Source organism: Lycorma delicatula, chromosome 2 (assembly GCF_047948215.1).
Source record: "Lycorma delicatula isolate Av1 chromosome 2, ASM4794821v1, whole genome shotgun sequence".
NCBI lineage: Eukaryota > Metazoa > Arthropoda > Insecta > Hemiptera > Fulgoridae > Lycorma > Lycorma delicatula.
Window position 1 is genome coordinate 159,244,654 of NC_134456.1, and position 27,651 is coordinate 159,272,304.

A 27,651-nucleotide genomic window follows, 5' to 3' on the forward strand; every position below is an offset into this window, starting at 1 on the left:
TTCAAACTGCAGGTGAATTAATTTTTGAAGTATCAGAATTTTTATATTATCAAGAGGGCTTGATAAAATCTAAAATTTTTATATTTCCAGAAGAAATTTTTCATTTCGTGATGTAAACGTCCCATTTAGTACATTGTCTTCAGATGAAGAAATGGCCAAAAATGGAGATGAATTGTATAAGTGATTTCAAAATTGCTTGCCTGTTCCTAAATTATTTGTTTCATACATATTCTTCTTTAAATGATACAGAGATGAATCATGCAATGCTACCATACTTTAACCTTATTTGACTTATAGTGATTATTCATTTGTATTCATTTTCATTCTTATCCTCAAAATTAATTTTTTAAGCAGTAAGATCAAGAATTTTGCCCTCTCCAGCTTTGCAGTTATAGTATACCTAATATAGTTATAATATTTCATAAGTATTTTCATTCATATATACTTTTAAATGTACTAATTTTTCATGTAAATTTTACATTATGTTATAACATTTTGCTATATTTGTTTTTTTCAGAATGCCATCAAAATTATCCATGTATGTTACTTTATTCTCATGACATATTAATTACACTGGTGAACATTAAATTTGGAACTGAGAAGGAAGTAGGTATTCTATGCATTATTTTGTATGGCGAATCTGAATATGTATTCTGAAACAATCAATCACGTTACCTTCTTAAGTTACAACCCCTTAAATTTGTTCCATCATTCGTGGAAGAAACTATACAAATAAGTTAGTACATCTGTATGTTTGTTTATTCTCATGTGATTTATACTGTGACGCATGCTGCAGACCTATATTTAATATATAACAGTTGAAAGATGTCATTTCATGTCAAGCCAGACAAGTACAGACTTGTCAGTGAGTCGAATAATGAATAATTCAAACATAATGAAATTTTCTTCAGTATAAATTCACTCTTGGTATGACTTTCTGTGTACTTTAGTTGTGGTAGTGGTTTTATTGTACACATATTATAAAGATTGTTTCTTTAGTGACAGAACAATTTTTGGTGTTATTTTATTGAACATCAAGATTTGTTAAGTTCTGTGTGTGCATGCATGCACATATTATTGCACTCCATGGTGAAACAATGTTATGAAAAAATACTTCATAAATAATAAATTTTTGTAATATTTTGAATTTTACAATTAATAAAAATTGGCTTGTAGAAATTCTCAAATATTTATTGTTACATTTGCAGAGAATTCATTGCGAAAAGGTAATGAAAACCAGTATCAAATCTGTTGGAAACTGCTTACAAACATTATTTTGACTGTCCCTTGAGAGACCAAGATAAATCCTGTGCTCCACATTTAGCATGCATGCATCAAGCACTATGTTAAACTAACCCAGTGGTTGGAAGGAAAAAAGAGCATTTGCCTTTTGGAATACTTATAATTTGGTGAGAGCCTACTAATCATTATGATGACTGCTATTTTTTCTTAAGAAATGTTACTGTCACAAACAGAACTGACCTAATTCGTGGCGGCTTGTATTTGTCGAAACAACATGCAGAACTTCTAGATTCATGTATTAAAGAATGGAATTTACTAAACAAGTGTACTAAAATTTCAGTATAAGAAATCAAAACAAAAATTTACTGAAATACTTCACAAGAGTTGGTTTAATTTATTCCTGCTACGATGTTAGGGGGGCTAATGTCTGAATGGACATTGAGTATGTTATCCATGATTGGCATTTATTTATAGACTCATCAAAAAGAAGTTTAAAGGCAGTTTTGTTGCATAACTCAAATAATTTTTCTTCTATGTCGGTAACACATCTATAAGAATGAAAGAATGTCAAAAATTTAAAAAGCTATTTAGTATGATGAACATTCACAGCAAATCATTGCTGACTTGAAAGTGAAGACCAAGGCTTCTTCTTGGTCTTCAGAGTGGCTTTACAAAATGTGTGTTTCTTGTGTTTGTGGGATAATTGGGTTACAGATAAATTCTATGCAGTTAAAGACTGGGCCAAAAAGAAATCGGTTCAGCCCAGGAAAGGAAAATGTTGTCAATATTCTCCTTGTCAAAGCAGATCTTATTATTTTACCACCTCTACATGTAAAACTAGGCCTGATGAAGAATTTTGTAAAGCATTAGGCAAAGATAGAGACTGCTTTACATATTTAGCTGAGGTTTTTTCACAATTAAGTGAAGTCAAATTAAAAGAGGGAATATTCATTGGGCTACAAATAAGAGAATTAATTTGTGATAATATATTTGACAGCAAACTGAATCCTAAAGAACTAACAACATTCAAAGATGCAGTTACTGGTTTTCTTGGAAACAAAAAAGCTGAAAACCATGATCAGCTTATAAATGAACTCTTAGTGAACTACAAAAATTTAGGCTGCAAAATTTCATTGAAAATTCATTTTTTACATTCTCATTTGTACTTTTTCCCTTTAAACTTGGGTGACATCAGCTACGAACAAGGAGAAAGGTTCCACCAAGATATTGCAGATGGAATAACATTATCAAGACAGATATGATGAATCTATGAGTGACTAGTGCTGGATGACAGAAAGAAAATACTTTGATGATAGATGAACACAAAAGGAAAATAAAAATAAAAAATTAAGATAAACGTAAATGTCTGCAAAGTAAAGGTTTGAATTTTAATTGTAATTATGATTTTTGTATTCTATTATTTAAGAAGTTATTATTTTAAAGGATCATAAATAAAAATCTGAGAATGATGAAAAACTGATTTCATCTTAAGATTCAGCATAAAAAATATATTCTCTAATTCTCCTACTTTTATCTCAGTTGACCTGTGTTATGATATGGTTGGAAATGAAATCAGTTTTTACATTTCAACACAAATAATGTTACAATTCATCTAAAAAAACTATGTTTTAAGGTTTTATAATGATTTAAACATTTTTCCTTTATTGCCTTTTGGCTAGTACAACAAAGTGTCCATTAGATATTAAATATTTTTCATATTAAATGAATAATATTATTATATTAATAATATTTTAATGTTATTAAAATATTATTCTAATGTTTTAATGTTATTAAAATATTATTCATACAAATTGTCCATTTGTATGAATAATATTTAATGATAGGATGAATGGGAAACTTGCTAAGTAGGATAGAGATTTTAAATCTCTAGGAGGAAATTTTAACATTATGTAGATGGAAAGGGATAAGTGTAAGGCAATGAACTGTGAAATAAGTGACCTTCTAGTGAGTAGTTAAGATGTTTTATCAAAATTTTAGATTTTTTTGCAGTTAAAATAATAAATACTAAAAGGATGGTAATATGTTGTGATAGTTAAAATTGATGTCATTTATTGTTTTAAATTTTTTCTTAATGAACAGGCATCGTATGCTATGGCATCGATTTTAAATGTTAAACTGTATTTAATATTTAACACACTTTAATAACAGTATATATTATCATACAACAAAGTATAGAAACATTTAAGGGTTTTTCAGCTCCAAAAGGTTTACTTGAACGGATGATAGTTTTAAGTATCAATGATTAATGCAAAGAATGATTAATGAATTTACTCCATTTAACTGAGAGCATTACTCCATTTAACTAAGGGCATTATGTTTGTGAAATTAAATACAATATTTTTCGTATAAAAAATTATTTTAGTAGTTACCATACAAGATCAAATAAAAAATTCCCAGTTATGACAATATAAATTATATTTATTCTGAGAGCAATTGTTTTTAACATTGTAGAGTGGGCAAATCTATGAAAATTAAGGAGTATAAAAAATTAAAAATTTCTTGGAAGTCATTTCTAAGTGAAAGTCCTGCATCCATATGATTAGCTGCTAAATGTGTTGTTTCTTCCCATGTTAATTTTAAGTTGTTTGTTGTAGTCATTGAGTGCGTGTTAATGATCGTCATAAAGTGTGTTGGTTAGTCACCTACCATGTAAAAAATATAGATCAACATTATGAGATTCAAATCAGTTCAAACATACAAATGCTGAAAGAAGCATTCAGTGATGAGAGAGTATGTCTGTCACGTGCAACATGTTTTCTGCTTTACGAGAGAGCTTGTAAGTCATGGCAAGTATTGGTGAACATATCGTTGTATTGCTGTGCAGCAGTTGCTAGAACTGCTACATATTTCAAAAAGTATGCATATAATATTCTCAGCCAGCAAATGCATATGAATGAAACCGCTTTGCATGTTGTTGGGTTCTGCAGCTCTTAACGCCTATCAAATGGAGTACCACGTATTTGTTTATGAAGAATTGTTGGCCTGCTATAAGAAGGAAGTACACGCTTTTTGCATAATGTAATAGATGTTGTTTCATTATGACCATGAGATGAAACAACAAAGCTGCCAAAAGCAAGTCAACTTTTAACAAACTCAAAAAAAAACTAAAGCTGCACACGTAACAGGGTAACGTCATGAACATCTTTTTTTTTTATCGTGAAGGATTAATTTATCAATATCAGGTACCCACAGGCTCTCTCAGTTTATTGAAGACAGTGGTGACCCAATTCGGAAAAAATGCCCTCAAAAAAAAAATAAGAACTTCTGTTGCATCATGATAATGTTGGCCCCCATGTCACTCAGATAATCTGAAATTTTGAATGGAAAAAAATTAATTTTTTATTGGGTTGGCAAGAAAGTAATTTTGGTTTTGTAGTGTGAAATAAAACTCCGAAATATGAGCCTCAATCAATTATATATTTTCCATTTTGTCTGACAAGTACAGTTTCAAGTCATAATTTTTAGTGAAAGTTTTACCATTTTAAGAGTTTTGCAACTTTGAAGTAAATGGTAATTTGATTGTGCAAGATTAGGACAGTAAAAGGAAAGAGAAATCACTTCTCACAATAATGTATCATGAGTAACCAAAGATGTGCGAGGCCTTGCATTGTCTTGGTACAACACAATTCCTTTGTGATTTGCCATTCTGGCTGTGTTTCTTTGATTGCTTCCTCCAGTTTTATTAGTTATTGACAGTAATTATCAAATTGATCATTTGGTTCCTTAGCTAAAAAAAAAATAGCATCTATGTAATTAATGTTAGCATCAGTTTTCAATGTTTTTGGGGTTTTTTTTTCTGAGCAAAAAGTCTTCATTTGTTCTGGATTGCTCTGCGAAGGTGATGCAAAGGTTCATGACAAACTTCCTTTGTTATTGTTGTCCTCTGCTTTTTAAAGTTCAATAAGACACAACTTTATGGTCCCAAAAAACTGTAGCCATTATTTTTCTTACTCAGTGTCTGTGTCTGACCTCAGTGTCTGTTTGAACCTTTTCAGCTTGTTTGGAGAAGAGTGTGCATTTACTGCTTAGACTGTTCTTTAGTTTCTGGATTGTCATACTGGATCCAAGTCTCATTACCAGTATCGATAAGACTAAAATTCTTCCCACTCATCGTAATACATGAGAAACATTAAGGGTGACACTATTCGCTGCATTTTGTGATCGTCACTCAACATTATTGGAACAAAACATGACACAGTTTCCAGTATTCTAGGTCATAATTGTGTACAGAGAAGACCTGAAAGAAATTTCTTGGATTTCTGCAAAAAGTTCACCAATCATAAACCTCAGTTTGACGCGAACATAATCACCAACACTCTCAACCAGGCGTACAGTAGCGACAGGTTTGCATCCTTGACCACCTTCATTATATTCGCCCTTCTTTAAATTTCCTATACCGTTCCCATATCCTCCATCACACAAAGTTTTCACCATACACTAGGCACATTCTGCGATTGATTTCCTGCTTGCAGGAAATGTATCACACTCTAAGAAAGCATCAATCATAGCGGCCAAGTTCAATTGCCCTTATCTCGGCTCAGACTGATGCAATGTAGCTAGCAACAGCAAAGGTTGTTGTTGGGGGTAGCCCAATCGCTCGACGTGCAGACGTGGTCCCGCCTATCTCATTTACTTAGATGCATGATTGAAGGTTGAAAAAAAACAGTCCTCATAGTAATACAAACAGTGAAGGACTGCTGACTACATGCATCTTTAGCAGCGGAATCATTACCTAGAATTTCCCATGTGGACAGAGATCAATCAGAAACTCACATGTGTTGTGGTGGTAAAATTCAACATGTGTTGCGATTGGATTATAAATCTTGGTGACGAAAGGATGTTTAGAATACAAATCTTCTAAAGTTTGGAGAGCACTGCAGAAAAGGGTTTGGCGCTATTGCAAGTTCAATATTCAGAGGACCCCTCTCCTGGTATGGAGGAGGTAATGTGGCAGCCGAAACCATTACATGGAGGGTTTCTTCTTCTATGGGATCAGAATGGTGTTATACAAGTACAGTTTAACTGATTGCCGAAATTAAACAATTAGAAAACATTTAGATGGTGATGAGAGTAAAGTTATCTATGTCTATGACTGCTAGAAAATAAACTGATTAAAAAACTATGTTCAGTAATTGATGGATTTTAAGTATAGAAAACTTACTGCAGGCAAAAGAAAGCCCTTTTGAAAGCTCCTATTTAGCTCTTCAAGCTAGACATAACCCTGGCTTTCTATCTTAATGCTATTTATGTAGTCATAAAGTCATATAATCAACTTCTGTACTACTCCATTGTAATTCACATTTCAGGCAAATTTAGCCAAAATTCAAATCAAGTTACAAATCACTTTGTACATAATTTGTGAAGCCCTTGCATCCACTTTTGGCTGTTCACATTATATCCAAAAGGGGATTGTTAATAAATACTTATATTCAAAGAGTTTGATCATGACACACTGGGGTTATTTTAAATTAGTTTAAATTAGTTCTTTTAAATTTCATATATCTAAATGTTAGGTGTATACACGCACACACATGGGCTGAAAAAACTTAACTTACACCTCCTGTAACTGGATGCAGTTGGCAGAATTCTACATTGTACCAAGCAGCTACTTCAATGAACACAGATTTCACTCTTTTTGATTTTTTGATGCAGTGGGTGGGGGGGGGGGTAACTCTAAAATTTCAAATGAGACCAATGGTCATTTGATTTATCTTTGAAAAGAACTTGAGAGATGAGAAAATTGATATAATTAAATTTTATTGCCCAATTCAAAATGGCCAGAACTACAATTGCATGCTCCCTTTTAATTTTTTCATTATTTGACGTCTTCAAATTCTCTCTTTGAAATTTTCTTTGATAAGAGAGAATAACTCAGTAAGCCCAAATTTAGAGTATTTAGTGTTCAGGGGAAGGCAGGAAGGGACAGGACAAAAATTTTAAATGGAACATAATTTATATGGTCATGTGATACGTAATTTAAAGTTTTGTATGGGAAAAGCAAGGCAGTACCAAAAAACTTAAATTTTGACTATTTATATAGAATTGGTGAAAATATATGTCATTACATTAATTAAAAATTGAAAAAAAATATTTTTTTAAAATACACTAACTTAATCTTGATTAAATAAGTTCCTCATTTTTTAACATTAAAATTTTATTTTATTACAAGCTTTTAACAAAGTAATTTTTATTTCATAAGTTGGTAATGTTAACAGTTGATAAATGATTAAACAAAGGTAGGATACATTTTCCCTATATGTAGAGAGATTGGGATATGAAATTTCTTCAACTTAATTGGTGAGCAAACCAAACTGTACGTTGGTAAAGAACAATTGATGGATGACTGATGGTAACCATGAGATTGTGCCATAGGGAGGGTGTTGAACAACTTTACCATTAGTAATCTTGGAAATGGCATTGGATACATTTAGGTGGATGTAGGGGGCTGCAACAGTGTCCAGTTGTTACATCTCACCTAATATTCCCAGGGTTGTTTAGTGCATAATGCTTTGAGTGGGAAGATCAGATTACTTAGGGAAGACTAATCTTGGCAGTGGCATCCCTGGGATTAATCTACTTAAGTAGTGGAGATGCTGTTACATCTGAGAGGGGAGAGTATGGTTCAGTACTGGATCTTACCTTTGTCTCAGAAGATATGATAGAGAGAATTTCTAGCTGGAATGTAATGGAAGAGATGATTAGTGACTACAGATGCACTGAGGTTGTGACTACTGATATGCAAGGTAGGCAGCAGTAGGTTCGTATCAATTGGAGCTTCAAAGGAACCTGCCTTGGGAAAGTTAAAGAGGCTTTCAGTAAGAAAATGGAGGAATGTGGGAAAGATGGACCTGACATGCTTTCGCAGGTGATTACCTAAGAATGTGAGAAGTGCTGGATCATAAGAAGTCCTGGGTCAGGAGAACAGTGATTTGGGAAAGACGCTGGTATACTGATGATCAAGAGAGTTTAATGATTAAGAGGTAACTATAAAGGGGCAAGAAGAGATTTTCAAAAACGGCAACAATGAAGTATTATCTCTGTGGAAGAGGCTGTCTTGGTTACGGACTAGCTGCAAACTGTTGAAGGAGGCACAATCTGTAGAGAGAAAAGAAGGGAAGTTTATGAACTAGAGAGAATAAGTGGCGGATTGTGTACAAGATAGTGATGGGAAGATTTGGAAGAGTGCTACCTGAACTTACACAGAGACAGTTGACCAATGCAACTGAGTTTTCTTTCCACATAATAATGTTTGTTGTTAACTGGAGAGATATTGTTGCAGAAAATAAACATAGGTCTACAATTGAGGAGCTACTACACACAGCAGCAAGATTGAGGCTGAGCTCTTGCCCGGATGGCAAAGCAGTGGAGGTGGTCAGGTTATTCATTAAATTTGTGCCACTAATGGTGCTGAATATAATGAACACTGTTTTATTAGAAACATGGATTTTGGAAGAATAGAAGTGTGCTCGTTGGAATTACGAAAAAAAGTTGGAAGAAGAGTAAATGATACCTTAGGTTATAGGTCAATTTGCCTTATTAATGTTATTGAGAAATTACTAGAGAGAATGCCATGTAGAAGATTGAAAGGGGAAATTGAGTATAGTGGTAGACTCTCGGATCGATACTTTGCATTTAGGGAAGGGAGAACCACCTTTGATGCGATAAATTAATGAACATTGTGGATATGGCCACTAACAGAACCAGGTGCAGAAGGATCATGTGGTGACACTTGTAGCTGTTAAGCATTTAATAGTGTTCTGACACAATCAAAATGTTGGTTACTATGCTATTAATTTGGTTTATATCGATCAATAGTACAAGTAAAAGTGTTGATAACAAGTGAGCATCAATAGAGTAATGTAAAAATTAGAACAAATTCATTCTGTATTTGAGAGTTCTTTTTTGTTCTGTGTAATTATATTTAAAAAGGAAACTGCTAGTAATCATTGTGTATTTATTTAAAACACTACAACAAATAACATGTCTTGGAAGATCATGGAAGAATTATTGGTGAGGAGAGTTAGTGCTTATTTGATAAGATTACTGTAGAAATATTTTAAAGGGAGGCAACTTAAGAGGGTGAGGAGGTGGCTGTTGCTATGGAGTGTGGTGTTCGGCAAGGTTCTGTTTTGGGACCCATACTTTGGATTTGGCAAATGACATGAGTGCTGAATTTCAATTGGCCAGAGGGAATGAAGCCTATCACATTTGCGGATGATCTCGCTTTGGTTGTGACAGCAATAGGTATAGAGGAGGGTAGTAAAAGTCAAATGCATCTGTTGAGATTGCTAGGAAGTGGCTTTTTGGAAAAGGACTAATGTTGGCTGCAGAAAATACAGTATTAATCCAGATGACAAATAGGGAGAGGATACCTGGTTCAGCATCAAGGTTGTATATCTGAGATCCAGCCATCCTACAAAGGTAAATAAGTACCTTGGAGGAGTATGACTGAGTAGGAACAGGAAACTCTCAGCACAGCACAGCACATGTGGGCGAAACTATATAGAAAGCAGAAAGGAAAGCTTCAGCCACAACAAATGGATGGAAAATACAGATGGGCCTAGAACTGGAAGAGGAAGTTAATTGTATATGCTATTTCTTCAGTTGTGCTGCATGCAGTGTCAGTCAAGGGATGAGCAAGTTGGAGGCAAGGGCGGTCTTGGGTGGCAGTGAGCTAGCATTGGCAGATGGACATACTCGCTCATTCTGACATTGAGAACTGGGTAGGATCAAGTCAAGCTGAGATGGACTTTTGGATGACCCGTGGCTTACAAACTATGGAGCCTTCAACAGTTATGTGTTTGATAGAAGAAGGAGGCTATCGGTTGAATGTAGGTACTGTGGAGAGGAAGTTACAGTTGAGAAATTTTTTTTGTGTGAGATGGCTGGCAGGTACACCGTATTGCAAGAATTATGCTACCCCAGAGGTGGTGATGCAATTTATGTTAGGCTGTGATATGGATGGAGGTTATGTCCAAACTGGTTCATAGCCCTGCAAGTGAAAATGCAAGAAGAGTAAAGTATGGAGAAGGCAGGGTGGAAAAGTAACCACTGTTGGTAAGAGGAAGGAGAGGACAGCCTGAAAAAATAGGTTGGTGGGTGCTCTCAGAGGTAGTCTGCTACTACTGAGCTGTCTAGGACTCCCTTAGCTAGTCTGAAGTCCCGTGGTGAGTGCAACATGCCTTTAAGTAATGCCAGGTATTGGGATATATTAAGGCCAGGTATTGGGGTATGCTGTATTAAGGGGGAGGGGTTTTAGTCTGTGCAAACTTGACACTACTGTCTGCACAGCTTTTCTCTTCATAAATGTAAAAAAGCTATATTTTTTAAAATTTATATTCATTGTTTATTTTGCAGTATCTACAGATGTTACTGCAGAGTATTATTTTTGGATCAAGTTTTGTGTGTTTTTATTAGCAAGCTTAAAAAAATTTAAATTACGAAGTTCAAAAAATAAAAAAGGTAATAAGATTAAAGAAATCAAAAATTAATAAAATTAATTTACATTAAAAAAGTTTCACCTGACTAAGAAACCAGATTTTACTTTTTAACTAGTTAAAAAACCATAATGTATTAAAAAAAACTCTGGTAAAAAGCAATGTTTTTTTTTTTCAATTCAATTAGGTATTTTTATTTGGAGAAATAAAAACATACAAATGAACAGTTAATGCATTTATCGCATTACAATTTCCAGAATTGCAGTCTCAAATTTAATAAAAAAAATTCAACGTACTGTTTTAGCATTTTAGTTTGATAAAAAAACCTGGCTGACCTAGTACAGATGAAATTATTTTAGAAAGAATGTTAGCAGAAATCTCGTTAATAATCAAAAAATGGCCAAGAGCCATTCCACAAAATAATTTATCTAGATGGTTAGTGCAAAGTACAGGGGTCAAAGAAAAAGGTTGCAGCAATAAAAAAAAAATCAACCTCTCTTGTAATTGAAAAAGTATTAATTGGAAATGCAAAATAATTGGGATCTCAAGTTTTTAAGATGTGACTGGCAAAGATTGCCAGACCGGTTCAAGATCACAATCTTGAGCCGGTGCAAACAACAGCACAACACCTCTGTACCACTGTCAAGTCAGTGCAATGGCGATAATTCAGTGGAAAGCATGGTGCGTTTTGTGGTTAGTAAAGTATAATATAGTTATCACTGTTCAATGGGCTTTCCAGCTTGTTTATGACAATGATCCCTGTCATGCAGACAACATTAGATGGTGGTACGATCAGTTTAAAGAATTTGGCAAATGAAAATGAAAAAGTTCCCCGGATGGCCCAAAATGAGAGATGAAGCAGTTGAGCATACACCAAAGTTATTTAAGAAGCCCTAAAAAAAAATCAATTTCCAGATGAAATTACAGTTAAGAATTCCAAAAATACCTATTCAAAATGTGTTGTACAACCATTTATGCAATCACACTTATAAAATTCAGCTTAAACATCAAATTAAACTTATGGATTGTCCTAAACGTGTTGAATTCGCAAGTAAAATGCTTAATAATATTGGCAATGATGAAACATTTTTAAAACATGTTATGTTTATGGAAGAAGCAACTTTTCATGTCAGTGGTTGGGTCAACCAGCATAATTGTAGGATATGGGGATCTCAGCAACCCAATGAAATTATCAAATATGTCAGAGATTTCCCAAAAATAAACATTTGTTTGATTGGTCCATTCTTTTTTCATTAGCCTATTATCACAGGAAATGTTTATTTAGACATGCTACAACTATAAGTTTACCTGCAAGTTGACCAAATTGAGCAAGAAAATAACTTGCTGTAATGTTTCAACAAGGTGATGCACCCCACAACTAGCTTAGGCGTTCTTACTCTCAATTAAAGATTCCCTATCATTGGATTAGTAGGACCAATCCTGTGCTTTGACCTCCAAAAAGCCCATATTTGACACTCCTAGACTTTTTTCAATGGGGATATGTTAAAAAGAAAAAAATAAGGGATGTACAACATTTAAGACAACAGATTACCACAGTTATGCCTGCAATGATCCAGCAGAAATGGGCAGAAGTTGATTATCGGCTGGCTGTATGTTTGCAGAGTGACCAATGGAGTTATTGAAACATTCTAAGGTATGTAAAAAAACTTTTGAGTTTGTGGAAAAAAAAGAATACTCATTTGATTATCTTTACTAGTTAAAGAGATAATTTTTTTTTAAATTGCTGCAACTTCTTCAAGGACCTGTATGTATTAAAAGAACTAAATACCAGCCATACAAAATTCATTTTGTACAAGAACTTATTGAAGGGGATTTTGATAGGAGGGTTGAATACAGGAAAATTTTGGCAGATTAACAGCAAGACTATTTTTTGTTTCAACATATTGTTCACTGATGAAGCCTCTTTACTTATATGGGGCTGTTAACAGACAGTAGTAGGTACTGGTTCCAAGGAAACCCTTATTGGTATCTAATACATAGCCAGCAAACAGAGCAAGCCTTTAAATGTATTGACCATTTGTCATTAATGTAACTTAGATGTGATATGTAGTAGTATGCTTTGCTAAATGAGCAGATACTTACAAGGTGGAAAAATAGATTTAATGGTTGAAATAGCTTGTATAATAAACTAAACTGACAACCTTTATTCATGAGAGAAGATATATTTTTCCAGCCAGATGGTTCTCTTCTGCACTACACTCACAATGTGAGAAATGTGTTGAACCAGCACTTTCCAAATTGTTGGATAGGTTGACGTGGTAGTATTAAATGGCCAACCAGGTCAGCTGATCTGAAGCTCCTTTATTTCTTCCTTTGGGAGCATTTAAAATCAACCATTTATAGCTCACAGCCAGCTTCTCTGAAAGAATTAAGGGAATGTATTGAGATAGAATGTAGGAAGATTTCACCAGAACATTTTCACAATGTGAGAGACGTTTTTGAGCAGCATCTGTATTATTGGGTGGAGGAACAAGGATGATTTTTTAACTGAAATAATTTTATTAGGCGGCGTTTCAATTCATGAGATTATAGGATTTTATCAATAAATATAGAAATAATTACATTTGAAAAATAATTATATTGAAAACTGTTATTTGAAAAAGCTGTTAATAGAATTTTTCAGGACTAACTTAATTACAAGTATTTGAAAAATTTTAAATAATTTTTTTGCTTTTTAATCAACATAATGACATCTGTGGTTACCATTTTAGTTTAAATAGTCAGAATTTAATTTTCTTGATACCATTAAGCTTGTCTCACAAAGACCTTCAAAACCAACGTATCGCATGACCATATGTCCCATTTAAAATTTTTGAGCTACCCCTGCACCCTGCTCCTCTTAAGGCCAGAACTCTAAATCGAGGCTTTTTGAGGCCTCTCTTATCGGAGAAGATATCCAAAGAGAGAATTAGGGATCTCAAGTAACAAAACAATTAAAGGAAAGCATGCAGTTGTAGTTCTTATCTTAACCACACTGTTAGCTACCATTTTGGACTGAGCAATCAGAATTTAGTTTTTATTGTATAATTTTTCTTGTCTCATCGAGCTCTTTAAAGTAATATATCAAAGACTGTTTAGTCACATTTGAAATTTTGAGTTGCCCCCACCCACCACCACCCAACAAAGTGAAATATTATATGTTCATTGAAGTATCCCCCCTCAGTACAAGTAAGAATGCCACAAACCACATCCAGTTATTTCAATTATAAAAAAAAATTATAAGAGTGGTGTAACTCATTCTAATAAATAAAACTTAACAGTAAAAAAATTTGAGAAACTTTTGTCTAAGAAATTTTTTATAAGTGATATTTTTCTGCTTATGGCATAGGAAAACATACGAAAACGTTTTCCTATTAAACCAACAACTATTCTAATTCTATCAACACATCTATAGACCACTGTAAATAAAATTACTAAATGAAATAATTTTTAGAAATGAAGTAGAAAATATTATTCATTTCTGGTTTTAGAATTCTCTTAATTAGTAACAGCTTTAGGCACTTCATGAATGTTAAGCAATGTACTTTACTTTCTCTTAAGAGAATAAAATCATTTATTTAAACTTGGCAAAATTTTATTAAAAAAAAAATGTTTCATGTTACCACATCTGAATTCATTGTATTCATTCAGGAGTTCATAATATTGTTCATGACACATTCAGGACCACTAATCTGTTAAGAGGGATAGTTACTCTTATAAAATTTGCGTTCTTTACAAGGGAAGATTAGAAGCTAAGCTCAGCTCAGCACCTAAAACATTTGGCAAAAAGTGTTCTTGTTTTTAATAGAAAAATTTATTTTATCAATTTCATATTAGACTTTATTCAGTTTATTGTGACCCTCTACTCTCAGCTGTTCAAAAATGTTCTTAAAAATAGTGTACCACAAAATAGATTTAAGTAGCTAAAACACGTCTATTTCAAAAGTGACTTTTGATTGGCTATTAAAAATAAAGTTGCTACAGTAACACACTAAGTCCAATATCCATCAACTATCTATAATCTCCATACATGCCATCTGGATTCCACTCCACTGCTAAAACAGTATTTATTAAAAAAGGGAATTTTATCATCAATACTACTTTCATCAATGAGATGCATGGGGCAATTGATTTTTAATTGGAAGAGCAAACTGCTACTGAGATCCATTAATGGATGTGTTTTATTTATAATAAAAATGTTACGAATGAGAATGCTGCGAGATCGGTGCTAGAAGTTCAGAGATAAAACTGATATGCAGAATGTGGGGAGATAAATACAATCAAGTATTATAAAATGAACAATGGTAGTACAATGTTTTAGGGCTGCAAAGGAATTTCATTGAGAAAATTGATAGAACCTCTTGACAAAAAATATCAAATTTATTGTAATTCACCCCAGAAGCTTTGGAGCCTACTCCAGATAAGAATATGCAGTAATGATTTTTCTTTGCATCACAATGTTTGATATGGGATTTGTGTTTGTGGATTTGCTTGGATAGTTTGTATAAGATTTTTTACTATCCCCTTTAATTCATACTCTGTACCTTCATAAAAATGGAAAGTAAGGATGATGGTGGGTATTTTTAAACATTGTTACCATTTGATGTCATATTAGAATTAAATACAAAATAAGAAAAGTACATTGTGTTTTCCTTTTGAAGCTAAAGAATTTTAATTTTTCTGAAATTTGATAACCAAATGCATAAATTTTACATAATTGAGGAAGAGTTCAATTACTTTTCACTAATTAACTTAACTAGTTACAACTTAATCAATCAGTGATATTATTATAACCATACTGCTACCTCCACAGATGTTCCTATTGGTACACATTAATTATATTTTTATTTTCTAGTAAATATTTTTTATTGATTCTTGACAATTTTCTGAACAGAATAGGTAAATTAATGCTATTTTATTTACATTTAACATTTTAAAATATTGTTTAATAATTGAATATTAACAACAATGAATTAAATTTATAAATGGATTGCAACCAGTGGTTAAGTAATATCTTTTGTTTTCAACTTTCTGTCAGCAAATCAAATCTCATTTTCCCTCTTCCCTCAACTTTCTCTCTGTCTCTCCCATGAGCATAAATATACATTTTGGATTCTGTAAACTATTAAATTATTAATTAGTGAAGCAGTTAAATAAATCTTTCATTATGTAATTATGTATCTTTTTTTCAGTAAGAGATGTTAAGTGGATAAAATAAGGGAGAGAATGAGATGGAAAAATTACTGAAAGAAATAATCTGAGACTAGTAGATTTGTAGACTTTCAAATTGTGAAAGAATTTTTCAAATGAATTAAGTAGTTTCAGATCTCTACATTGTATTTCATATATATATATATATATATATATATATTTGTGTGTGTCCGTGTGCATGCGTGCCTGCCTGCGCGTGCGTGTTGCATTTCATATGGATGAATAAGGAACCCAAAGTGTCCTCATTTTGCAAATCATCACAACTATCTAAACCAGTCAGAATTGATGTGCGATCCTGAATACTTTTTAATTTTTTTTTAAGATTTTAGCTGTAGTTTTTTTATATAAATGCTGTAAGAAACAATCAAAAATAAATTTTTATTTTGTTAAAAAAAAATTGACTGTTTTAATTAAAACAAAAATATTATAAGAGACTTTAACGTAATTTGTTTGATCTGGAAAATGGACTTTATTGAAACATTTAGCTTACTGATGGTACCTTACTAGTACCAGCTCAGCTCAGCTCAATTATTGTAATATGTATTTTCTATGAATTTTGTCATTTTAAGACCGTCGGTACCTTCTAGTAACTTTAAAACTACATATTGTTTTTGTTCGTTCTTGTTTGTAACATTGGCTATTACTGGCAAATAAAATTTGCTTGTAATTTCTAATTTTTTTTCTATTTTTCTGTTTAGCCTCCAGAAGCACAGGTATTACTTCAGAGGATGATATGTATGAGTGTAAATGAAGTGTAGTTTTGTACAGTCTCAGGTCTACCATTTCTGAGATGTGTTTAATTGAAACCCAAACAGTTCACTATCTAGTATTCAAATCAATTTAAAAATAACTGCCTTTACTAGGTTTTGAACTGACGCTTTCACCACTAGACCAACCCGGTGGGTTCGTAATTTCTAACCTATTCAATTTGTTTGTGACTTTTTTAACGTCTGTGTTTTGGTGCTATTTTTGGTAATTTTTATGTAATCAAGATTGATCTTTTCGTCCTTGTTTCACGTTTCTAACATTTTTAAGTGATGTAGAAACTTTAAAACTCTCGTAGTTATTTTATATTACAAGTAAATACGATAAGACTAAGGTGGACCCAAGTACCTTGGAAGGCTATGTGGACTTTATTTTCATACTAAGTCTTGAATATTTTTTCTTCTTTTAGTGTATGTTGTTATTTTACAATAAAAACGTTCAGATACTCTAATAAAATAATTACAAGTGTAGAAGGACCAACTTCTGTTGAACTCTGATCTTAATATTCCATTGGCCAACCACGAATTGAAAATCGTAGAAGACTAAAATGATTAACAGTGCTCTCTGCTTCTAATGATAATGTTGGTGAATGAAAAGCTATTGGTGAGTCCAGTAATTCTGATGTTTTTTTGCAATTAATGTAATTGAAGTGTCTTGTAGTTCTAATTCAAATGCTGATCAGAACACAGAGAATAGGTAAAAGTCATCAGAGATCAGAAATTTATAATGTAGTTAGGTCTAATTTAACTTTTCAAATTAGGCCTAATCAAAGTTTAAATGTTAAGACACTAAAAAACTTTCTTCGACATCTATGGCCTCAAAAACTTCACTTGAGATTACCTTTGTTAGCAGATGGAAAAATACAGACAAATAAATCAGAGTTTTCAGATTATAACCAAACAACCTCTGTAAGTGAAGTGATGTTTACAGACTGTCATACAGCCACTGATATATTTCTTACTTTTGTGAAAGATGTCAATGATGCAGTACACCAGACAAATGTATACAGCACAGAAAATACGAGGGTAAGTCAAAATTATTATCCGCAATTTAGTTATATTTTTGTTTATGTTGGTAGTACTGTCGTGTTGCGTAGATGACACAAGTTGTTATGTCTGTGCAGGTTTGGTGCTGATAGGTTAGTGTCATTATCGCTGCCTTGCCTTTAACCATGGCTGCTCCGCTTTCTGTTTTCACCAAAGAAGAACAACTTTCAGTGATCCGTTTTTGTGGTCGGAAAGTGTATCAAGGGTCGAAATTCATCGAAGACTTTCGGTACAGTCCGGGAACAGTCCGGGAACAGTCTACGAATGGATTGAAAAATTCAAAAATGATCGCACAAGTGTTACGCACGACGAAGGAGCCGGACGACCGTTTACCGCCACAAATGAGGAAATCATTGATAGTGCAGGTGACATGGTTTTCTTAAGACAGACGAGTAACTATTGATGAAGGGGCATGTCGTCTGCAAATTAGTCACGGTTCTGCCTACGAAATCATCCACAACAGACTTGGGTTTCATAAAGTCTGTGCAAAATTGGTGTGCAAAACAAATCACACAGTTGCATAAACAAGCGCCCTTGGACATCTGCCAAAAACATTTGGATCGGTATGGTAACGTCTTCTTAAACAGAATCATCACTGGTGACGAAACATGGGCCCATCATTACGAGCCGAAGAGTAAACGACAGAGTATGGAATGGAGACATCTAAATTCGCTCTGCAAAATAAACGTTCAAGACCTAACCATCCGCAGGAAAACTGATGGTTACGGTTTTTTGGGACTCACAAGCCCCAGTACTGGAACATTATGAGGAAAGGGGCACGACAATAATATATAATAACGCTCCAGAAACTCAACTTTGAAGTACTAGCTCAACCTCCGTGTAGTCCTGATCTTGCCCCTTCTGACTATCACTTGTTTGGTATTATTTTCTTGCATATTGTAGATTTTTCAGTAAATAAATTTATCTCGTTTTAACATTAAAAATGTTATAATGATAAATTTTTATCTCATTAACATGTTAATTTAACACAGTAAAAACACAGTAAAAAGCTACAAGACTGGACATTTATAAATAATTACAGTTTCAAAAGCTTGGAGATTTTTAAAAACAATCTAATTTTAGCTCAATCTTTCAAAAACGTTTAGTTTTAAAAAACTGAAATAAATTAAAACTTGCAGTAAATTAAAATTACAAAAACCGCAGTAAAAGCATCAGCAAAAAAAATAAGAAAGACAATTTTAAAACATTACTTTTCATAATGAGCAAATGCAATCTGAATTCCCCTAGCGGTATATCATAAAAGATTTCACTCACCATTATTATTCTTCCTTTTTATTAATAACCAGGAAGGAATATTATGAACTATAGGTCAATATGAGTGGGTAAAGCAAGAGGAGAGGAAATTCCAAATAGTAGAAAAAGATCATTTGCTAAGTGTTTTTTTTTCAACACAAGAGTTGTGTCAAATTGAACAAAGAGTTAAGTTGAACAAGAATTGTGAATTATTTTTACAGTTTCTAATTACAAGATGTAAAAATTAATGTTTACTATAAGAAATATACATATATTTATATTTAGAATAATTTCTTCTGACACTACAGTTTTATAAAAATATGGTAAGCTTGATAGGTCCTTCAAAGAAAACAAAACTACTTCTCTTAGAAACTGTGTTTTGCAACACCTGGAATCAGTAATCCACTGAGAAAGAGACTTGAATTAAATTAAAAGATCTGTAAGTATATTTCCAAATATTTAGAAAGCAATTCATTATAATAAAGACCGTTTTGAAAGTGACAACTGTTTAGTAATTTCTCTTGTGGTGATTGACAGACAATTAGGATTTCAGGTCAGCCAGTTCAATATAGTTTATTATTTTCGTTACATCTCTATGGTAATTTACATGCCAGTTAAGATTTTAAAACGAATAAGGCAAGGTTGCTGTTTCCTAATTTTAGATAAATGTGTTTCTGTAATTACAAAACGTGGTTTTGGCTGAAATTTACTAAATAAATAACTAACTTCATGCCATTAAAAAACAATGATTACTTGACAACACTTGAAATAAGTTTTATAAAACTGTATAAAGCTTTTATAATTTTTATAAAGCTTATAAAAATCCTGAAACTTTTCCAGTAAAAAGAACTTGCTGCATATGTGAATGAGTTATTGCCTAACAACATAATCAATCTTGTCAACAATTCTGGGTGCATGTTGTTATTTTATTGCATCAATTTTATTGGGTGCAAAAATTTTATTGCATCATTTTTTATTTTGATGATATTTGATATATATGATAACTACCCACCTTGTAGTGGCCAAAAAATATTGCCAACAGATAAAAACACCAATTTTTGTTTCGATAACCTATATAGCATTCTTACTTTACATTATACAGAGGTCAAAAAGGGTTTGTTGGAAAGAGTAAAGAAGAAACTTCATAGTGTAATCAAAATTAATTTTGTTATGTAACCAAATCTTGTAATATTTACTGATTTTATTTTTACAAATTCCTGTTTTTCAAATTTTGGGCATAAAATAAATAATGAAGGGCTTAGGGTAACAGGCATGTTTTATACCTTTTAACTCTTGGGTACTTATAAAAACAAAATTGACTGTTACCGAATGTCCTTCATTAAAAAAAATGGCGGCCAAATCCTATGATATTAAAAATGTCTCATTTCTGGGACCAAAAACCACATGTGGGACAGATGACAAAAATCTGAAATTTTTACAGCAGTAGGTACTTTAAAACCTTATAAAATTTATTTTGTTACTCAAAGGGGTTATGAGTAATGAAGTCATCAAAATCACTAAAAACACTATTCCTTATAACCATGAACAATGTATCCAAGAAATTCACTGCATGTATTTTTTCAGATAATAATATTATGTACCCTATTGTACAAAATATTTCGATATGTCTATAGTGAGATAGTTTGTTACTTAAATTATGACTCATACACACAAACTCATGTTTAAACACAAAAGTGAATAGACATCCATGGACATGAATGTTTGCATAATCTTGAATGTAAACTTTGTAGAAGGCTCAGTTACTGTTTTTATTTCAATGTGATACGCTGTATTGTTGCTAGTGTTAATACTGTGGTTAGGTAATGTTCACTTGTTTATAAAGTAATTTTATTAGCAGTGAACTTCTTTTTTATGCGATATCTTTTATTTCTAATTTTATTAATTAGAGAAATTTTTATTTTAGCTCTAGAGAAACTGGTATAAGACAAAGTGAGGTGCAATTGGTAGTTTTATAATTAATGTAACTGTATTGTTATTGTAAGAACCCTTGCATTTTATAAAGATGGATTATGGAGTGTTCAATTGGCATTCACACAGAAACAGTGTCACAAATTGACTTAAATAGATCTTCAGTATTGCATGATATTTTAGAGTTTACTGGACAACAGTGGATCTACTAAAACAAAAAATATCTGTAATTTTCATAAAACTGAATATTTGGATAATTATTTTTATATTATTAGGAAAAATTGCTCTGACCCATTTAGTTGTCACACTTAATCGGCTAAGAAATCTGTTCAAGAAATATCTTTGACACTTTCAACAAGCCAGTGACGGATTTACCATAAAGCAAAACAAGCAGCTGCTTGAGGCCTCACTTTGACAGGGGCCTCGAAGTAAAAAATTTTGAAAAGTAAAATTAACATAAAATAAAGAATATATTTATAATACTTTACGTATTACTTTTATAACTTATGTATAATTGTAATTGCTATCTTCAATTATGTAAAAGCTTCACTTATATTTATAGCATAGATTATAATGACAGTATATTTTAAATTTGGTTTGTCATGCAAACCATTTTTTCCCGCACGTCATTTCCATGTTTAACAAAAAGATGGTGCCTTGGTCAAATGTTTTGTTCATCTGTCTAAACCGGCAGAGATTCTTGAAGCATCTTGTTTCGTTGCTTGAGTCAAAGATACAAGGTATGTATTCGAATCATACTATTTAAAAATTCAAACGAAAAATTAAGGTCAATAAAATTCATTAAAAAATTTATCAGGTTGTGTTGATTATTTCTGTTATCATAACCTATATGTTTATCAAATGAAATTTTGTAGGATAATAAGCATTTGGAACTTCCGGGGGGGCCTCAAAAATATCGATTTGCTTGGGGCCTCGTCCAAGGTAAATCCGGCACTGCAACAGGCAATCCAAATTTAGAATTAATTCCAGGCAGAGCACTGTGTACAAAATGCTTTAAAAAATACAAAAACCACAAGATGATAGAAAGCAATCTGGAATGTCAAGATATATTTGAACTTCAATGTGTTATAATCGAGTCTGTGAATAAAGCTTCTTCAGCAATTGGCATTTCCCCCATTAAGGTTCAAAACTTATCAAGCAGCTCAAAGGAACCAATTTTAAAAAATAAGTTACACAAATAGCAGAGTCAGTTACAAGTAAATTAATTGATCCCTTTGATGTAAATATTTCTACAGAAGAAACCAGTTTAGTACCACAAAATTATGCTAATTTAGATTATGAATAATTAACCATTAAAACAAAGGATTAAATATAAACGGTTACATCCATCCAGGAAAAAAGTAATATTTTTAATTTGTTACCAAGCAGCAGGAGCATTCAAAAACTTCAAAATGAGTTTAGTGTTAGTCAGTATTTAGCCCGTCAATCCAAACAATTAGTTAAAGCAAGTGGAATTTTGGCTTAATCAGCAAAAAGAAATCCAGTCACATAATTGATGAAAATGTTATTAAATGTGTCCAAGATTTTTATCAGATTGATGAGCATAGTCAAATGATGCCATGCAAGAAGGATTGTTTCTCTGTAAGACTAGCTGATGGGAAGAAAATTAATATTCAAAAAGGCTTATGTAACTTAAAACAACTGCACCCAGCCTTCAAAGAAAAACAATTTAAAAATTGGTTTTTCAAAATCTGCGTGTGTGCGTGTGCGCACGTCACCCACCAAGATGTAAAACTTGTATATCTACTCTAAAAATGAAATTTAATTATAGAATTCTCCTTTCAACCATGGTGTGTGATATAGAAAATGAAACATGCATGCTATCACAGTGTGAAAAGTGTCCAGGCATTACTAATGCCTGGATTAGTGCTTAGCATTATGAAGTGCTCAGATTACTGGGATAATTTTGATTCTGAAATTATCTTCAAATAGTGGGTTTCTGTTGTCCGTTGTGAACTTACTACTCAAATTCTTCCATTTCAAGAGTACTAGATAAACTTACTGAAAATTTAAATAATCTAAACAGGCATAATTTTGTTGCAAAGAAACAAGCTGATTTCCTCAACATTAAAAAGTAAAACTTGTTAGAGGGTGAATGTATTGTAATGGGAGACTTGTCTCAAAATTTTCCTTTTGTGATGCAGGATGAAGTCCAGTCATATCACTGGTTAAAAACGTATGCCTCAGTACATCCATTTCTCATACATTTAAAAAAGATGGAAAATTACTTAGTCAAAGCTACTGTATAATTAATGAGTACTTGAAGCACAATTCTACATCATTATTCTGCTTCCAAAAGCAATTTATAAATAAACTAAAAACACATACCAGAAGTTAAACAATTTTTTAATTTTTTTTATGGCTCCTCAGCCCAGTATAAAAACAAAATAATTTCATAAATTTGTGCTACTATCAAGAAGATTTTGAAATCACAGCTGAATGGAATTTTTTGCCTCAAACCATGGAAAAGGACCATGTGATGTTATTGGTGGAACTGTAAAAAGGACTGACTAAGGCAAGCTTTCAAATGACATGCAACAATCAAATCGTTACAACTTCTGAAATGTACAATTATTGCAAAGGCAATATTAAAAATATGACATTTATGTTCTGCTCTAATAAAGATGTTCGAGACTGAAGAATACCTCAGTTCTTGTTATCAGGTAATCACAACAGTCCCAGAAACAAGAGCATTTCACAGTTATGTTCAATCAAATCAGAAATGTATTCTGAAAGTCCAGGTGACCTCTGAATCAGAAACATTTATAGGTTTACCAAAACCAAAACGTAAAAGTTATGTCTGCTGCGTATGTGATGGTTAGGTGAAGTTATTGAAGTCAAAATACATGAAAATGAAGAGGAATATCAAATACACTTTTTCCATCCGCAGGGTTCTGGTACTTCATTCAAGAAATCATTGAGAGATAATTAAACATGGGTTCAACTGAAAAATATTTTAATGATTCTCATGCCTTCAGAGCTTTTGCCATCAATTACTGAAAGAGAACTTAACATACACCAAACATAAATGAGGACCCTTCAGTTCTATTCAATAAAAAATGGCAGGAGCACTAAGTTATCAAAAAAAAAGTTTGTTATCAAAAAAAGTAAGATTTATTCCTAACTTCCAATAGCAGGAGTAAAATAAGGTAAAAGTGACAAACAACTTGTTAATGTATTTTAATTGTTTATCATTTTGTTATTATTAATTATTCTGTAATTTACTATTTATTCATTCTAATGAGATTAGTTGTAATTTTTATTATCTGAAAAAAATATATAACATCAGTATTTTTGGATATGTTGTTTACGGTTAGAAGGAACAGTGTTTTTAGCTGTTTTGTTGGCTTCATTACTCATCAACCCCTTTGAGTAACAAAATAAATTTTATATGGTTTTAAAAGTACTTGCTGCTGTAAACATTTCAGATTTTTGCCACCTGTCCCACGTGTGGTTTTTGGGCCCTAAAAATGAGACATTTTTAAAATCTTACTATTTGGCAGCCATTTTTTTTTTAAAATGAAAAATACTTTCATTAAAAAAGTACTGCTAGTACCTAAGAGTTAAAAGGTAAAAAACATGCCTGTTACACTAAGCCCTTCATTATTTATTTTGGGCTCAAAATTTGAAAAAAAAGAAACAATTTGTAAACATAACTTCAGTAAACATTACAAGATTTGGTTATGTAACAAAATGAATTTTGAGTACATTACGATGAAGTTCCATCTTTACTCTTGTCAAAAAGCTTTTTTTGACACTCTGTATGATGTAAAATAAGAATACTACAAGCTCATAGAAAAAGTGACGAAGATGGCTGTTTTTACCCGTTGGTGAGTTAGAAAATAGTCTATTACTTAAAAATAAATATTTTTTAAATATAAAAAAAAAATTTTTTGGCCACTACAAGGTGGGTAGTTGTCATAAACCAAATATCAAAATAAAAATAGTGATGCACTGATCATTTGTCGAATTAAACTGTAATACCCCAATTTCTTCTGGACAAAGGTTCAAGCAATATCAGCCAGATAAAAAAAATTGAAGGAATTTTGGAGTGGAAAGTGATGAGTTGAAAGCAGGTAGCAATCAGCGATTACTGGACCAGTAGCAAAGAAGTTTGACAAAGCTATTTTGGATTGCTATGACTAATGGTTAAGTACTGGCACATTTAGACCAATAGACTTATGTAATAGTTTAAAAGAGTAAGTGTAACATTTCATGAACAAAATTTCTGTTCAAAATTTCATTTGGTTGAACCTGATTTACAATATAATTTTCATACATTTATATATATTATTTTAATTATTTGATTGGCTGTCTTCCTCTTTTCGTCACGTATCTATTTCAGTCAATTGTCAATATAGTGTTTTATTGGGTGTGGGGTTTTTCTTCAGTCTTAAATCCTTTTATTTCAATTAGAGCATTTTCTAAATGTAATTAATTCCTAAAAAATCATTATTTGAAATTCTTAGTTCAGTTTCTTCAAAGTTATGTTGTTTATAATAATATTTACAAAATAAAAAGAACATTCTGGTATATAAATATGATTAATTAAGATCATAATTATTGTGTAATAAGAATGCAGGAATTGATGTTAACAAATGTTAAAATGTGAACAACAAAGTTGGGTATGAAGTGGTCGTTGTTTTTATTTATATTAGGTTTTTTTTTTTATTAAAATGTTCATAACAAATCTCCACCATGTGATTTGAGCTTCATTCTGCCAATCTTTATGGCAAAATACCAGTATCTCTGTCTTTGTTGATAAGGCTTTGGGTTTAAATTTCTGAGTAAACAGAATTGACTCTTTCATTTGGAAAAACATTACATGCAATTTACCATAAAATGAGAAAAGAGTACCTGTAAAAGGATAAAAAATAGATGATAATGCATAATCTTTCATTTATTGTTATATCTTCAATCCATGCTCAGCATTTTTCTGGTAAGTAATTTCCATTCAGTATTTTTTTTTATTTATTCTTTTAAATAAATGGTGTTAGTCATTTGCTTTTTGCATTGTTATGTTACAAAACTGATTAATTATGTAAAAGGATTATGTATTATATTGTCATTTTGTTGATATGAACAATGTGTGAGAACATAATGTGTATGTACTTATATCGTTTTTTCAGGCAAGCAATCAGAAGCATAATCATGGACTAAACATCATGACCACAGAAATGTTGCACTAGAATATTCAAGATTAAAATGGAATATTAAATATACAATAGATGCGGAAATCATATTTTGCAAACTGTGCAGTATAAACAATTAGAAATATATTATATATTATGTTTATAAATGCATTATATAAGTAGTATATTCATATATAATTGAAGTAAAATTGTTAAGTGGAGAAAGTACATTGAATTAGCATAAAAATTATGTCTTTTCAAACTAAATGCAGTTTGTCTTAGTGTTCTAGGAGGTTCCTACTAAATTTTACAGCCTTATTCCTCTGATCAGAATAATGAAAAAAGTTTTATGTAAACAAGAGTATAGAAACAAGTTTGCAAGTGATGGTCAGTAAAAAATGTTGATGCTTGATTTACAATTCATTTTTATAAAAGTCATTACAGATTTTAATGATGGAAATGTTTTAGCTGAAACATACTACACATGTTAATATTACAGTTGGAAAGTTTTATAGTAAAATGTATTGTATCATTGTGCAAGTAATTTACAAAAAATATAGAATCCTACTTTACAGCAAAATGCAGTAAATCCTAATTTTACTTGATAGAGTAGTTTAATATCAGAGTCAAAACATTCTTTCCTTCAGTTTATCCTTCATTTTTCATGAATCAATAATTATTTTATTGGGTTTGCCATTTATTTCAATACAATTTAATAGTATTTTGCATATGTCCTGATGCTTGAGTTAGTATTGCCTTGAAAAAAAGGAGGATCTGTTTTTGGAGAAAAGCAAAAATTATATAAAAGTAAAATAATCTTTGCTAAAAATTTTGTAAAATATTTAATTCCAAAAAAATTTATGTAAAAAAAGTAACCGTAAACATGCAAAAAAAATAAATTGCATTTTCAATAAAAACAATAATACAAAAAAAAGTTGAATACTGTATTCACCCCATAGTCACTTATATTTATATAAAAGTAACATGATAAAACAACATTGTTGTATGAGTATCATGAATTAATTTTATGAAATCAGATATTTACAATTGATGTTTACAAACATCCTAAAAGCATATTCAGCTCAGCAAGTTATGAGACTGTGTTCAGTATGCTTATTATTCTTGATTTATTGGGACCAGACATGATTGTTTGTAGTTCATTTACAATTTAACCTTTGGGTATATAGAAATAATTCTATGTTCTCATGACAAGGATTCATACTAGGTGATCTGGCCATGCATGTAATTCATCTCTCCCAAACAAATGGAAAATTTTCTATTCAGATTAGTAATAGGAAGATAAAAATGAGGTGGTGCTTCATCACGTTGGAAATGCATGCATGTTTGAGTCAGTGGGATGTATTCAAGATATTTCATATCTTGAATAGGTAGAGAATGATACAATCTTCATTATGTAATGTTCTCATTAGTTAACATACACTAGTACTATTTAGTTTTATTTTGCTTATAAAAAGCAAAACCCTAATCCTAAGGATTTTTTTCTCATTCTAATTTGTTTTTTTTGTTATTTTACATAACCTTTCCTATTATTGCCAATAGTTTAGAAAAGAAAGGAAATAAAATTTATTATTG

The 27,651-nt window shown here is 31.7% G+C and overlaps 2 protein-coding genes across 4 annotated transcripts in view; one reads left to right on the top strand and one right to left on the bottom strand.

Annotated features, from left to right (window-relative positions):
* The window catches only part of LOC142319363 (uncharacterized), a 79,937-nt gene extending 52,986 nt beyond the window's left edge, over positions 1-26,951 (top strand). Inside the window, exons 2-4 of one of the 3 annotated variants that reach the window (XM_075356567.1) lie at positions 518-2,621; positions 16,610-17,701; positions 26,056-26,951. In XM_075356567.1, coding sequence (XP_075212682.1) covers positions 17,348-17,701; positions 26,056-26,115 — 414 coding nt within the window. In that variant the 5' untranslated portion in view covers positions 518-2,621; positions 16,610-17,347 and the 3' untranslated portion in view covers positions 26,116-26,951. The remainder of the gene's footprint in view (positions 1-517; positions 2,622-16,609; positions 17,702-26,055) is intronic. The other 2 variants (XM_075356568.1, XM_075356569.1) reach the window with 2 other exon arrangements.
* LOC142319989 (uncharacterized) overlaps positions 1-27,651 on the bottom strand; it is a 187,796-nt gene that overhangs the window by 47,483 nt on the left and 112,662 nt on the right. The window lies entirely within an intron of this gene.